Consider the following 14,803-nt stretch of genomic DNA (forward strand, 5'->3'; position numbering starts at 1 on the left):
GGGAATCTAAATTACACTTACTTGATGTTCACAGGCAGCTGCATTTATATTTGCATAGAACCAAAAAGTTTGCGAAAGCTGGATCAGCTTTTTGCATCTTTCTCTAAGCCTTGTCTGGGAAAGCCTATTTTTTAAGGTTATTCTGGCTCATTAGATTTCTGAGTGTATTTCTCTGGTTTATCGCTCAAAGGTTTGCATCTACCAGGTGCATTCCACCAGATCAGTATGTACTTCTATGGCTTTTTGGTCCAGGGTCCCTATTGATGATATCTGTTCTGCTGCTACCTGGTCCTGTTTGCATACCTTTATTTCCCACTACAAGCTGGATATTCTTTCCAGGAGCAATGTATCTTTCGGCTCCAGTGTGCTCCTGTACATCCTTCCATGAGGGCCTCCCAAGGTTATGGTAGCTAGGGACTCTGTCCCACAGGTTGAAGAGCAAATGAAAACAGCAACTTCTGACAAAAGTTATGTACTTACCATAATGTTCCATCTGAGTTGTTGCTTTTCATTTGTCTTCAGTCGTCCCTCCCTCCTTCCCCCCCTGCCCTTTTTGGCTGTGTAGTGGACTGGACAGAGGCAGCCCTAGGCTGTTCTTGGCTAGAGAGGAGTCTGTGTGTGCCAATGCCTCTTTTTTGGTCAGGGATGTAATGCTGTTACACTAGAAGGGGTTGGTGCTGTTCTGCAACAAACCCAGTCTGAGGGGAGGAGGGAGAGCAGATAATTATGGGTAGGGGAGAAGCTTGGATTTTGGATCTGATGCTGGAGTATACACCCCCCCCCCCCCCAAGTCCCATAGGTTGAAGACAACGTTATGGTAAGTACATAACTTCTTTTTTAAAAAAGACACAGAGTTTGATTCTTTCTGTCTTCCTCCTTTTGCTTACTGTGTAAGTTTAAGCTAGTCACTTAACCAGACAGGGCTCCTAGGTGCTTATATATGACGTTCGTCTACAAATTGCAAGAGGCTAAAATTACTGGACTACACTTAACATGCACGTGCACACAAACACACAGACAAACCTTCACTTATCACATCCATGTAAATGGTAAATGAAGAGATGCAGCAGTAATCGAAGTGAAAGTGCGAATACTAAATGAAATGATGCCCCCAGTAATTTACGTAAAAAATCATTAATACTGTGAAGTGCTGTAGTGCTGGCCCAATAAAGTGTGGGCTAACCATTTATATGCACATATTGTTAGAAATCACAGGCTTTTGAAAGATATCATGGGATGACTATGTAGGCATCAGATGCTAGAATGCTGTGCTAAATCCTGAAAAACAGCGAAAACAGTGGCAAGCTGGCATGTTTGTGTGCATATATGCACTACTAAAATAAATATATGCAGTGCAAAAGTGCCATTGTATTTTACGAGGACATTCACCAAAGCACACTATTTTACAGCTCATGCCCTAGTGTAACACCACCGCTGCGCATAACTTCCAATTATCTCCATTGCAGCCTGCATTTGAGGATGTTATCTTAGAAGCCTGATGACATTCTCACTTTGGCATTGTGGATCTCAAGTAGGGCATTGCCAGTTACAGCTTCCTTGCCTGGCTGAAGTCATTTATTTTCTAAGTATCTCAAGACTGACTATTGAATAGCCTTGGTGGGTCTGTAGGGTCCCAGGAATTGCCCTCTATTTTCCTCAGCCAGCTAAGAGCTTGGGACACTTGTTGCAAAAAGATTTAGTCTGCTGCTGCAGTAGGGCTTAGTGCCATCAGCTGTCTCTCACCTGCCCACTTTTCAGTTCGTTCCCGAATTTGTACTGGGAAAAGTCAAGGCCTTGCTTCTGTTTAGGATTACAAAGGATATCTGCCATACCCAGTGCATGGCTGCTTAGGTGGGCTGTCGGGTAGCCATCTTCTTTCTGGATTCTGTGGATGCTGTTGCTTGGGTAGCAGCATACTCTGGTGTGTGCTTGTAAATAATTACATAGCTGATGTTGTCCTGCTGTGGAGAAGGATGGATGATTATTAATTGGGTCTCCCTTTCAGAAGGGAATGCCCTTTTGCCCGGAATTTATAGTTCTTGCTTATTGGCTTCCTCATTGCACCCTGAGGAAGATGAAGACTTTATATTGTAAGTAATAAATCCTCTACGTTCTGGCTTCTCTCCAAGGGATGTAAACTTGCTTAAGTCATAAACTACATGGATGAGTTTTTTGGATGGCCAACTGATGATCCTCTCTTCCCATAAAAAGATACATGCAGATGATATGATCACCTGAGCTGTAGTAGATTATCCCTTCCCTGTTTCAAATCTTCCAAGATATCATGAAGAATAGTTACCACCACACTAATCTTCAAGCAGAATCCTAAAATAGACAAAGAAGCTCTGCAGACTTGCAGCTGATAGAACAGCTGTGTATAACAGTCACCAAGTAATTTACTCTCATTCTTTCTCTACCTCTCTCTCTCATTCTTTCACCACAGTTAAATTAGTCTGTACTTTTAGCCATAATTGAGACTGCTGGACAAATGCAGTAAGAGAGGAAGTTTACATGACCAGCAGTTTCACTGTAAGGGCACTTAATCTTGTGGTCCTTATGTTGACTTACCAAAGATCTGTGCTTTTAAAGTTAGTGATGATATATGTAACCTAACCTACTTGATTCAGAAATCAAAAGTAAACTTGACAAATTGAATGTCAAAACTGATGAAATATATGCCCATGCTTTGAACTGAGCTTATTGTACTACCAGTGCGTATTTTGGGTTAGCAGTGTTCTAGTGTTTGGATGAGCAGGCATGTCTGGTTCAGGACAGAGACCTGTCCTGAGGATGTTAAAGCACAGATGCAGTCATTATCTAAGACAAACTGCTTGATAAGCTTGTAGACGATGTTACAGACCAGAAAAAGAAGGGCGAAAAAACAGTCCTCATTTAAACAGATGACTTGTGCCCCTTTGTCATATTTTTGTAAAAAAAAGCATTCCACCAGCAAAAGCTCTTTTTACCATGATCAGGTAAATGTCAGTCCAGTAACCTCAGTGATAAAGGTAGTACATTTAGAAGCATTGTCTTGCACTTGTAGCTAACAAGTTGCATGGAGGTTAACTTTTAAACAGATGAAGTTCTCAAAAAATACCAGAGTGAAATGTGATCTTAAAGGCCATAGCTAGACTCAACTAGACTGTGTACTGTTTGGCTGCTATACTGAGCATTGGGTACCTTCTCAAAGAAGTCTACCAGATTCTTTTAGCAGAACCTGCATTTCACAAAACCAGATTGGTTCATGTCAATAAATTATGGGCTACCAGTGTCTTTATTAACTGAATTCCATAATGATAAATTCCATTACTTTACAGATGATACTGGTAGGACTAATTAGTCCATAGGTCCCAGTGTCACTGGTAAGGCCAGCCACATGTAGGGTCACCATTAAGGCCATTCTCAAGGCCTCAAGCATGTACCTAGGCTAGAGATGAACATGTTTAAAAAGGAATCAGTGATAGTGTTTAATGCTGACTTGGAGACAGCTTGGTATGTTGTTAGGACCCATGGAGCTAGTAGTTTTGGTTCTGGAAAAGGCATTTAAGCATTGTTCCACGTTGATTTTACTGGCAGGTGAATGCTGAGTAGTGAAGTAAGTGTGTGTGTATGGGTGGGTGGATGGGGGGATGCAGGAAGGACTGAATCTGGAAAAGCTGAACATTTGAAAAGTTATCTGCGAATATGTGATGTGGTCAAAGTAGGTGGTACCATTATAAATCAACTCAGCGCATGGTTGAATATTGTGTGCAAGAATGCTAACCAGTTAAAGAAAAGGTTTTATAGTTATCCTTGCAGGAGGTGGTGGTGACTTGTTTGCAGTTGGTTTACAGGATTTGATCTCACGGCAGAGTTCTTTGGTGACCTTTTTAATGTTTCTTATGGAATGAGGGGATTCAAGTTTATTCTTTCATGCTCTAAGTTTTTTTTTTTCTTTTATCGTTGAATTTGTTGATATTGTCTTTTATATACCAGACTTTTTGAAATATGTATATCAAGTTTTAGTCAACAGCATGTTATTACAGCAAGAAAGATAGTACTTGAGAGATCTGGGCTATATGTCATCTTACATTATCTTAGCTCCTTACACAAGACTCCTCATGAGAAGATCTCAAGGAGTTCTGAGGAATGTTGATATCCAGTTTTCACATCCCCTAGTAAGTGTCATACTGCTTTCTTATTCAGTAAAGAAGAATTCTGGTCAGTGTGCTTAAAAATCCTTCTCTTCCTCTAACAGTACTCAGCAATTGCAACAGACAGATTTCGCATGAGTAGTTCGAATCAACAACCTTTTCAGTTTATGGCACAGGAAAGGTCTTTTCATGCCAGCTTGTTAGACGTGAAAGCAGGATTCAGAGCCAGCATTTCAGGAAAACTTCTTTCCAGGTCACCTTCAAATCAGCACAGACAATCCTACAGTAATGGGTTACATTAACAAATAGGAGGATACCAGACTTTTCTAATTTTGCAAAGAGACCATTCTCATCTGGCACTGGTCCATTCAGCACAATTTTCAACTATCACCAGTGAGTCTCCCAGGATTACAGAATTACAAGAGTCTCTCAGATGACAGATAAGTCTGGCCCATGAATAAATTAGATTTTCTAACCTTCGGGAAAAGTGCACATCAACAGAGCATGCAGTGTGAACCTGTTCACCAGTCATTTGAACAGTCGGCTTTTAACCTTTTGCTCTCTCATTCCTCTTGAGACTTTATGGTATTTGGATGCCTTCTCTTTCCAATGGTATTCAAATTTTCCTATTTCTTCTCAAAGCAAAGTTGAAGCAAGTCAGCATAATGCTCTTAGTTCTCTACTGACTAGGACCACATTGATGTTTTCCTTCTGATAGTTACCTACCCTTCCTTCATGGGATATGCCTCTTTACTAACTCAACAGTTGGGTGAAGTAATGCAGCTTTCATCTTGAAACATTGAATTTTAATTCCTTCACAGTAATTCCTTTTTCAGACAGATGTTGCACTTCTTAAAAGAAACTGTAAGCTGAGAGGCATTATGCATAGATATGTTATCTTTAGAAGTTGAAATAAAAAATATACTTGGATATCCTTCAGTAGATTAGAACCACTGAATTTTATAAATCCAAACATATTACAGTACCTTAATCATCTGCACTGGCAAACTTGTCTTACATTTTTTACTTATGTTCCAGTTTATTGTGAGATGGTAATATTAAGTTTTTTGAGTTAGACTTTGCTTATGCATCTGTCATATTTCTTGTCTTTACATAGTGTGCTTCTGTTCCAGTTTATTCTCAGATAGTATCAAATTGGGATATGTAGATATGATCACACTAGTTAAGCATGAAATGGGAATATCACTCATTTAGTCATTTTTAATTGACTTCCTAATTAATTTAACTGGTGATGTTAAAAGCATTGAGATTGTATAAGTGTGAGGTTAAGGAAGTTTCTCCTTTCTCCCAAGGGTTGGGCAATCAGACAGTTTAATATATTTAGGTAGGCACGGGTCTAGAGGATGAAGGGGCTTGCTACTCTGCAGAAATGCATCTTTCGCTGTTTGTATTAAAACCAGTGTGCATTGTCTTCTTAATAGAATCGTTATTGTACAGTGTGATGTTTTCTGCTGTAGATCCTGTTAAATGTATTTGTTAAAACTTCCGAAGGGTATGCTACATTTAGGATTACCCAAAATGCACATCTTTACTGTGGTATTTGAACTGTACTGGAAAATTAACTTCCCTTTGAAATCAGCGGATCCTGTGGATATTCAGTAACTTTCCTAGAAAACCCTGCCTTTAGTTACAGTTTCTTCAGGGAGAAGGAGTTAAGTTTAAAAGTGTTCTTGTGCAAACTACATTGTACAATTTTTCAGAATAAGAGGAAGTTGAAGATCAATCCCTCTTTCATACCAGTAATTAATGCTGCTGTCTAGCTGAACCAGCTCATTCTGCTTACAGTCTTCACAATAATAAAATGAAGGAGAGCTTCGTCTGCATTTAATGGATCCCCATTGACAGTGTAGTTACAGTACCTGAAAAACAGTTCTTTCAGGAAAATTATCTGCTTTTTGTTTTCAAGGATGGGAGAGACTACCTGTAATGAAGCAAAACTTATCAAAGAGACTGGCCTGTTTCATTGTCTTTGTGATGGTAGATACAGTCGATCTTTAAAAAGCATTGCTAGAGAACACTTCACTAGGGCAGCACTAATTCAGTAGCATATTTTACAAATGTAAAATGTATCTGCACAACTGTTAAAAGCAGCCACGTGGACTGCTGTCCTCATCTTCACCAGTCATTGTAAGTTGGAAGGCCTGTCAAGAGTCAGGACAAGTTTTGGCTTAGTTGTATTGCAGAGGATCTTGTATTTCTACCCACACAGAGATAACTTTGTGTTGCTTTTTACACTGAGTGTTGTACTTTACTCTTACCCTTTCCAAAGAAGAAAATATATTGTGCAATATAGGTTCTATAACAAAAGATCTTTCAAAGAGAGGTCACTGTAAAAGAAAAGCATTTATCTTTCTTTGCCCTGTAAAAGCTTTTGTTTATGTTTACTTTACACTTTGTTTTATAATATTAGAAATCTACAGGTGTTTTTGGTGTTGATTGATTTTATAATGCTTGGCACAACACTGGATATTTGTCTGCCACAAGCACATTGTCCCTGTTGGCTTTCAGGCTTAAAGAGCAAAACACAATGCTTGGTTGTGCAAGATTCATATAGGAGTCTTGTACACTTTTGTCATCATTATCACAGGCACCACACCATCCTTAATCTTCATATGAAAAAGGTACATCTTTGGAAATCCAATCTGTCCAGTGGAAAAACCAAAGGAAGGTAAACTCAAATGCAATGATTTACTATTAAAGTGAACTATCGTTGAAGATCTATTGTTATGATAGATGTCTTACACTTTTATTATGCTTCCTGTTGCCTTTTTTTGTAGGGACATCCACTGTGACATGTTCAGTCTTTGTATATTCCTTTGAGCAAAGTGAATAAGTTTGTACTTTGTATTAGACTTCCATCTGCCATCTATCTAGACTCCTTGGAAGCTGCAGTAGACCTTGCTGGAGACTGATACCTCCATCATTGGCCACGTCCCTAGTCTTGTCATCAGTCAGCAGTCAGTTCTTGCTCTTAATCCTCCATAATGTGATGACTTGCACAAATTTGCTGAACAGAAGCAGTTCTAGCACTGAAGTTTTTTGGCACTGGTGCCTTATTCATTACTTTCTTTTAAGCAGTCCTTTCACCTCTATTTACTTCTTTGTATTTGTTGTTAGTCATTTGACTGTTCGTGCCAGCATTTGAGCCCCACCACACACAATTTGACTTATCCTTCATTCTCCTTGAGACAACTGTATGAAGTCCATATCTCTAGAATCCATAGTTTCCACTGTCCACTACAGTGGTGATGTCTAAGAACTGAATAAGATTAGAGTACAGTAGTAAAATCTCTACTTTGTGAAGCCAGTTTGATGCCCTCCTACAAGACCGTACTTAAGAAACTCATCAACCTACTCTTCATATGTGGGATTAATGGACATGCATTTGTTTGTCATCCTAAACGTGCCCCTGAATAAGGGAGGTGTTTCTGCTATCCTCAAGTCCTGTGGTGCCATGTCATTTTGTAAGACTGGATCTATCATTTTAACCAGTGGGGTCCACTACTTACCCTTACCAGCCCTTTTAGCATCTAGGATCCTGATTATCTTATCTCTATGCTTTATCTTTTTCAAGTGTCTGTTTGGTGGTCTGTACATTATTATAAGCAATGAAGGTCCGTTCACTGTTTTTTTCCCCAGGCCATATGCACATCTTTTGATTTGTCCTTCTTACTCGTTTTTCCTTCCTGTGCTGGTACCCTATTCCATTGTAAGCATGGAGCTGAATAAGTATTTCAGTTGAGCCTTTTAACAGTTATTTTACCTCCTTTTATAGTAAATGGTTGTCCGTTAGAGCCCTACTATGTTCCCAGTGTGGCTAAAACATGTTTTTGCCTTTGATTTTTAACCTTTGACTATCTCTTTCTCTAGGGCTGCCTTTTTAACCTTTGACTATCTCTTTCTCTAGGGCTGCCTTTTTAACCTTTGATTATCTCTTTCTCTAGGGCTGCCTTTGACTATCTCTTTCTCTAGGGCTGCCTTTGCCTCTTAGATGACCCTATCCCTCTGTTTTCTAGCCTCATTATAGGTTTTCCTAACAAATACAAACCTTTCGTCTTTATGTACACCTTGTACTGTTAGCTTGTGTAACCTGCACTGTCCCCATGTTTACCTAAGGCAGTTGACCTTTGTTTCCAAATTCTGTGTTCTGTTGACACCAGATTACATTTTCTTTATTACTACTTCTTTGATATGTCTTCAAAGTAGTCCAGTGTTGTCCTTTATTTCCATACTTCCTTATTGTCACTTTATTTCTTAACAAATTGAAGTCTGTATTTTTTTAACCCTTGATGTCTGATATTTTTGTTTTTTTAACCCTTACTCCAGACATGGTAAACCATGCTGAAGCATGTCTCCTGTTACCTAGTAGCTCCCTCACTTTATCCCCCCTCCCCTGTATCATTGAGTACAAGTTAGGAGTAAGACCGTTTTCCTCACTGAGGTCACCTGCTGTTCTACCAGACCTTCTGCTGTTTCTCATCTTTCCTACCCTAGAAATAGTCTTTTCCCACACTGCTGTTAGATAATATTCATTGTCTTTGGTTCTTCTCTTAGGTTGTATTTCTGAACTTATCATTGTAATCCCTATCTGGTAGTCTGTATGTCATATGGAGCAACCAAGGTCACCATTTTAGTAAGTTATTTCTCCTTAGTCTCCTCTACAGTGCACTTTTACTTGTGTATTCATTGCCACTTCTGTGCTCTTCCTTCCTCTGTTTGGAACCCAAGAAGCATCATATGGCAGTCATTCTTCACTGTTCCTTGCATTTTTGTTATACCTCCAGTGTTGATGCCCCTTGCAGTGAGTACAGCATGATGGTGACTAATTTTGATACTAAACCTTTTGCTTAATCACCATTAAGCCTTCACATCCTACCTTATCCCATTTATTGCCTCCAATACACTTTTTTCCATGTTTCAACATCTTGAGCTTCTTTAGTGTCCTAATTAATGATCCTTCTGTCTCTCAAGATTAAAGATACTCAAGGTATATTCTAACTAATGATGTTGCTATTCCCCAGTATTATTTTAGAGACTTGTGTATACTGTGATGTATAACCATTCGGCTTTCTAGAGATCATATTTGTTAGCATTTATTCTAATTAATATGTAGTCTGGCAGGTCTGACAAAATATGCATAATTTATTACCATGTATTGTACGGTATGCAAGTGGTGTCCATGTGTTACTGAACATGTTTTATAAATTTTAATACTTAAACGTATTTCAAGCTTTACAGGACCACTACTTTTGAGGAATGAGATCTCTCTCATTACAAAAATAGTAACACAATTATTCAATTTCAGAGTTTCCATTTTCAAATATTTTGATGAAAACAAGTATATACTGGATAAAAGTTGACTCTTAGCAAGTCATTTAGCCAGTTTTACTCTGTGGGTTTTAACTTGTTACCAGAGATGGTCAACATTTGCACCACACCACATCAGATGGAACACACAGCCCTCCAGTGTACACACTAGCACTGCCTTCACATAAAAACTCAAACCACACACCCACCTTCGCAGAATCTCTCAATAAAAATCTACTCAGACAGCAGAGACCTCCAGGGCAGAAATGCACTCAACCACCACAACACAACACTAATCATGAGACATATAACTCTCCTAAACAGTGTGCCACTCAACCAAAGCCCCTAAGGCAAAACAGCATACCCAACACACTAGTCATAGGTGACTTAGTAGTGAGACACACTGATGTCCCACTCACAGGTTAAATAAGGAGAAAGTAACAGCTGCCTGTCAGGTGCCAGGATCTGCCACATAACGCACGCACTCAGGTCCCTCAACAACAGGTGCAAATATGACTCTGTCATTGCACATGTGGCTGTGAATGACCTGAGACATACCTCCCTGGACTACATGAAAAGAGACATAGAGGAGCTCTCAGATTATGTAGCCCAGGCGGGTATGACCTTAGCCCTGAGCAGCCTCTTACCATCACCCAGAATGATACCACACTAGAAGCAGAAAAGGATTGATTTCAACAATTGACTAAGTTTCTTGTGTCATTCTAAGGGGATCCAGTATCTGTCTGCCTGGGATGACAAGATTGACAGACCTCGATGCTTTGCCAGAGATGACCTGCATCTGTTACCCCCGGGCTCCCGGATACTGGCCAAGGCTCTTGCCACCCCTATAGTGCCTTTTTAGGCAGTGTTCTAAAGACCAAATTACCACTGTAACAGCTACAAACAAATGAAATCTGAGGGTCATGCTGCTCAAGGCTAGAAGTCTAAACCTCAAAATGCACTCGCTTGAAGCACTCCTTAAAATGGAGAACATCGACATTTGTGCTGTAACAGAGACCTGGTTCAAGGGAGCAGAAAGCACCTCTGCACTACCAGGCTATAACTCATTCCACACCTTTTGGCCCCAGAACTTGGACCAAAGCTCCAAAGGCAGTGGTGTTTCCATATTCATAAAGGATCCGCACACCTCCAGACTGGTAGCCCAACATAACGCATCAGAGATACTTCAGGTGCAGCTTACATTGGGCAAGACAGCGAGTCAGGTCGTAGCCTGCTATAGGTCCCCAACCATGTCCCAAGACTCACACTCCACGTTCCTAAGCGCCCTGGAGAATATTAGGGTTCAACCTAACACTCTCGTACTGGGCAACTTCAACTACTCCCCCATTAACTGGGAAAACTACTCATGTACCAATACACTTGCCCGACGTTTCCTGGAATTCAATAATTCCAGTGACCTGGACTAGCTCGTTCTTACCCACACTAGAGGTAGCAACATCCATGACCTGGTCATTACTAACATGGGTGACCGTTGCTCTACACCAATAGTCAAATCCTCCCTGGTTAGATCCGACCACAAACAAATCACCTTGGAAATCCACATCCCTCCCACTCCCTCTGCAAAGTTAACCACCATGAAAAACTTCTCCAAAGCTAACTTTGGGCTCCTAAAAACAGAGGTGGCTAACTTCACGGCACCCATGCAAATGGAGAATAGTTGCATGACCACCGAATCATACAGCAATGCACTGTACTAACACATGGATCTCGCCATACCCAATAGAACCAAGACGCTGTCCTCCAAAAAAGGAAGCCAATCTGGTGGTCCCCTGCCATAAACAAACTCTACAACAGAAGGAGGAAACTGATGCAGAATAAGGTGAAATCCCAAGACTGGAAAAACTCCCTTATCAGCCTCAACAAAAAGTTGAGATCCCTCATCAAATCCTATAAAGCTAGCTATAAAACAGAATTGCAGCAGATAGTAAAGACAACCAGAAGGCCTTATATACTTATGTAAAGAATCTCCATGGCAATACCCAGATTTCCTCTGAGCTGCTGCACAATGGTACCTCCTATAGTGAGCCAACAGATATTGCCAGTGTGCTGGCTGACTGATTCAATGCCAACTTTACCTCTCTGTTCCCCTCCAAAGGACCAATCACAATGCCAGTCGATGGCCAGGCACCCAGTATTACTGCTGCACAGGTTAAAACAGCACTGCCCAAGGCCAAGAATACAGCTTCTGTGGGACCTGACAATATACCTGGCTGTGTTCTACATGAACTACAGAGTGAACTGGCACCTAACCTGTGTGCCCTGTTCAATCACAGCCTCACCTCAGGTTTTGTCCCTCCCAAATGGTGCACTGCTACAGTCATCTTTCTCCACAAAGGAGGACCGACTACAGACCCTGGGAACTATCACCCCATTAGCCTGACAAGTCTGATACGCAAAGCTGTGGGAACACATCATTATGGACCTAATAAACAAGGATATAGGGAATCTCCAAACTCTGGATCCCACACAGTTTGGTTTTATGAAGCGTAGATCATGCCTGCTCAACCTGGTTGACTTCTTTGAGTCAGTCACCAGAGCTGTGGATGAAGGCAAGGCGGTTCATACAGCCTATCTTGATCTGGCCAAGACCTTTGATACTATTCCCCACTCAGGAATCATAGAAAAACTCGCTAAGCTAGGCATCAACCCCTATATCACTAAGTTGATTGCAAACTGGCTCCCAGATAGAACCCACAGTGTGAAAGTAGCTGACTCCAAGTCAGACTGCCGACCAGTCATGAATGGAGTCCCACAGGGTTCGGTCATGGATCCTCCCCTGTTCGGTATCTTCTACTCTGAAGTCCAGGCCAACATGAAGGGACTCTGGCTGACAAAGTTCACAGACAGTAGCAAGTTGGGAGGTATTATTAACCCCCCAAGTGATGTTGACATCCTACAGAAAGGCCTCACTGAGACCAGTGACTGGTGTCGGAACCATGGCCTTAAGCTCAATGCCAAAAAATGTGTCATCATCCCCTTTGGGAAAAACCTAGTTCCTATGAATTACCACATCAATGGTAGTCCACTGAACACAGAAGGGGTTGTAAGAGATCTGGGAACCCAGGTTGACAGCAACCTCTCTTTTGACCACCACATTGCCACTGTGGTCATAAAGTCCTTCTATGTAGCACATCTCATTACTAAGGGTTTTGCATCCAGGAAGAAAGAGGTCATTGTCTCCCTCTACTCTTCCCTCATTAGGCCAGTCATCTAGTATAATGTCCCATTTGACATGTACCTCACTAGACACCTGCAACAACTGGAGAGGCCACAAAAGTACCTCACAAAGAGGATCCTAGGCCTTAAACACTTGTCCTATATGGACAGACTCAAAAAACTCCTCAACTATTCTCTGTCTCATATCACCTACTTAGAGGCGATCTATGCTTAACTTACAAAGCCATGTCTGACCCAGCTCTGTTAGAAATGCTACATCTAAAGAAATCCAATTCCCTCTGCACCACATGCTCCAGAGGCCTCAACCTCATTACCACAATCAACAGAACAAGCTGGAGGGACAGGTTCATAACCCAGAGACTGCCCATGCTATGGAATAGACTTCCCATACATGTCAAAAAGAGCACCTCACTGACCCTGTTCAAGAGAAATCTTGATGAGTGGATGGGAAATAGAAAATTCACCCCAGGGATCACTCCAATGGCTTTACTCGACAGAGGCACTGGGAACTAAGGTCAGGTGGCATGATGTCAGGGTAATCCTATGGGCTAGGCTTGTAAAGGCTCAACTGCCATTAGCCTAGTTACACACCTATGAATCATTTAAAAAATAATCATCCATGCCCTAGTAGTATGGCGTTAGGAGTGAATTGTTATTGCTACATATTTACACTTTAAGTTTTAACATGTATATCTTGTCTATAACCCTTTGAGAACCTGTAGCTCCATAATTCTCTGTTAGGGAAAATGAACTAAATTAGGAGTACCACTATTTTGTTAAGTCCTTCAACTGTGCTTCATTTTACTAGGCATGTTTTCCTTATACCATGTTGCCGTTTGACACATTTGTTTTGAATAAATAAATGTGGTCCATGTATCCTTAACTGAAGTGTTGCTTACCAGTATCTTTTATTCATTTTATTGTTTTCCCCTTTTCTTTTTTTCATCTTGATACAGTATAATTTTAAAAGGAGATTTGTTCTATCGTTTTATGAAATGTATCATGTTACTCGCATTCTGAAATTAAGTCTTCCTGCTTGGTTTTTACCTTGACAGTACAGTGGTCCGTGTTGATTGTAGATAATTTAGCTCTCCCCTTAGTCCACAACCCACTACTAGTGAAGTTTTATTTGCTGCTAGTTGCTGAAAGTCTTTTTTCTACTTAATAACATTTGCTTCATTCTGCGTTCACACTACTGTCCCATTGTTTTCTGCCATACACTTTCTGTATGCTATTGATTGTGCCACTAGCCCAGATCATTGCAGAAAAGGGTTCGCAGAATAGATTGGTTTACTGTCATGTTCTTGACTCACAGGTGATCGAGTCTTCATATGCTCAAAACCATTCTGTGAAAGTCAGAATGCTGAAATCTGGTATACCCAACACAAACACCGAACCTCAAAATACCCTACCACTCGGACCATAGAAAAAAGTGTTACCATGGGTCCAGAAGGGAGCAAGGTTGGACAGTTGGTAATGTCAGTTGTTGACATTCTGACATTTGCAATGTAGAACTTGTGCAGGTGGACTCAACTGCATCTGAGTCAAGCTAATGTTAGTAATCTGAATAAATTGCCTGTTCGGCCAACAAATAAATATATAAAATCCAGTCTTCAGTTATAGAAGAGATTCCTGTCTGACAAAAACTGATGATGTGCAGTAACATACTGTTTTATTTCTTTCAGAGAGAGTTGTATGAGAAGGTATTTGAGAAGACTGCTGACAGGCACAGTGATTTTTCTCGATTAGCTCGAGTCCTCACAGGAAACACAATTGCTGTTGTACTAGGAGGAGGTGGAGCTAGGTAAGACTGTAAATAAGAAAAGACTGTAAATAAATGCCTTATTTTAAAATGCTGGATTGTTCTGTTTTGCATAAAGCAAGTTCTGGTTGCAGTTTTTTGTTTTGACACTTTGCTCCCGCTGCCTACCAGTCATCTGTTCCCTCCTGGCCAGTCAGCCTATTCATTCCCCATCATCAGGGTAATGGTCGATGGAAAGAGCTGTCATGAAGGCAGATAACACAGGTGGGGTTCATGTTTTTCTTTTCTTTTTCTTACTTTGACCCAGTCTCCGAGTGTATGCTTGGTTATGCTGGAAAGATGGGATATGCAATGGGTAGTCCCCATTGAGTGATCCCTGCCT

At 40.7% G+C, this 14,803-nt stretch overlaps 1 protein-coding gene across 1 annotated transcript in view; it reads left to right on the forward strand.

The window, feature by feature from the left end:
* The window catches only part of PNPLA6 (patatin like phospholipase domain containing 6), a 1,368,928-nt gene that overhangs the window by 1,075,393 nt on the left and 278,732 nt on the right, over positions 1 to 14,803 (forward strand). The window contains exon 26 of the mRNA XM_044083495.1: positions 14,345 to 14,463. Within this exon, the coding sequence (XP_043939430.1) occupies positions 14,345 to 14,463 (119 nt within the window). The remainder of the gene's footprint in view (positions 1 to 14,344; positions 14,464 to 14,803) is intronic.

The sequence above is a fragment of the Protopterus annectens genome, chromosome 9.part0, assembly GCF_019279795.1.
Source record: "Protopterus annectens isolate FY-2018-M chromosome 9.part0, PAN1.0, whole genome shotgun sequence".
Taxonomy (NCBI): Eukaryota; Metazoa; Chordata; order Ceratodontiformes; family Protopteridae; genus Protopterus; species Protopterus annectens.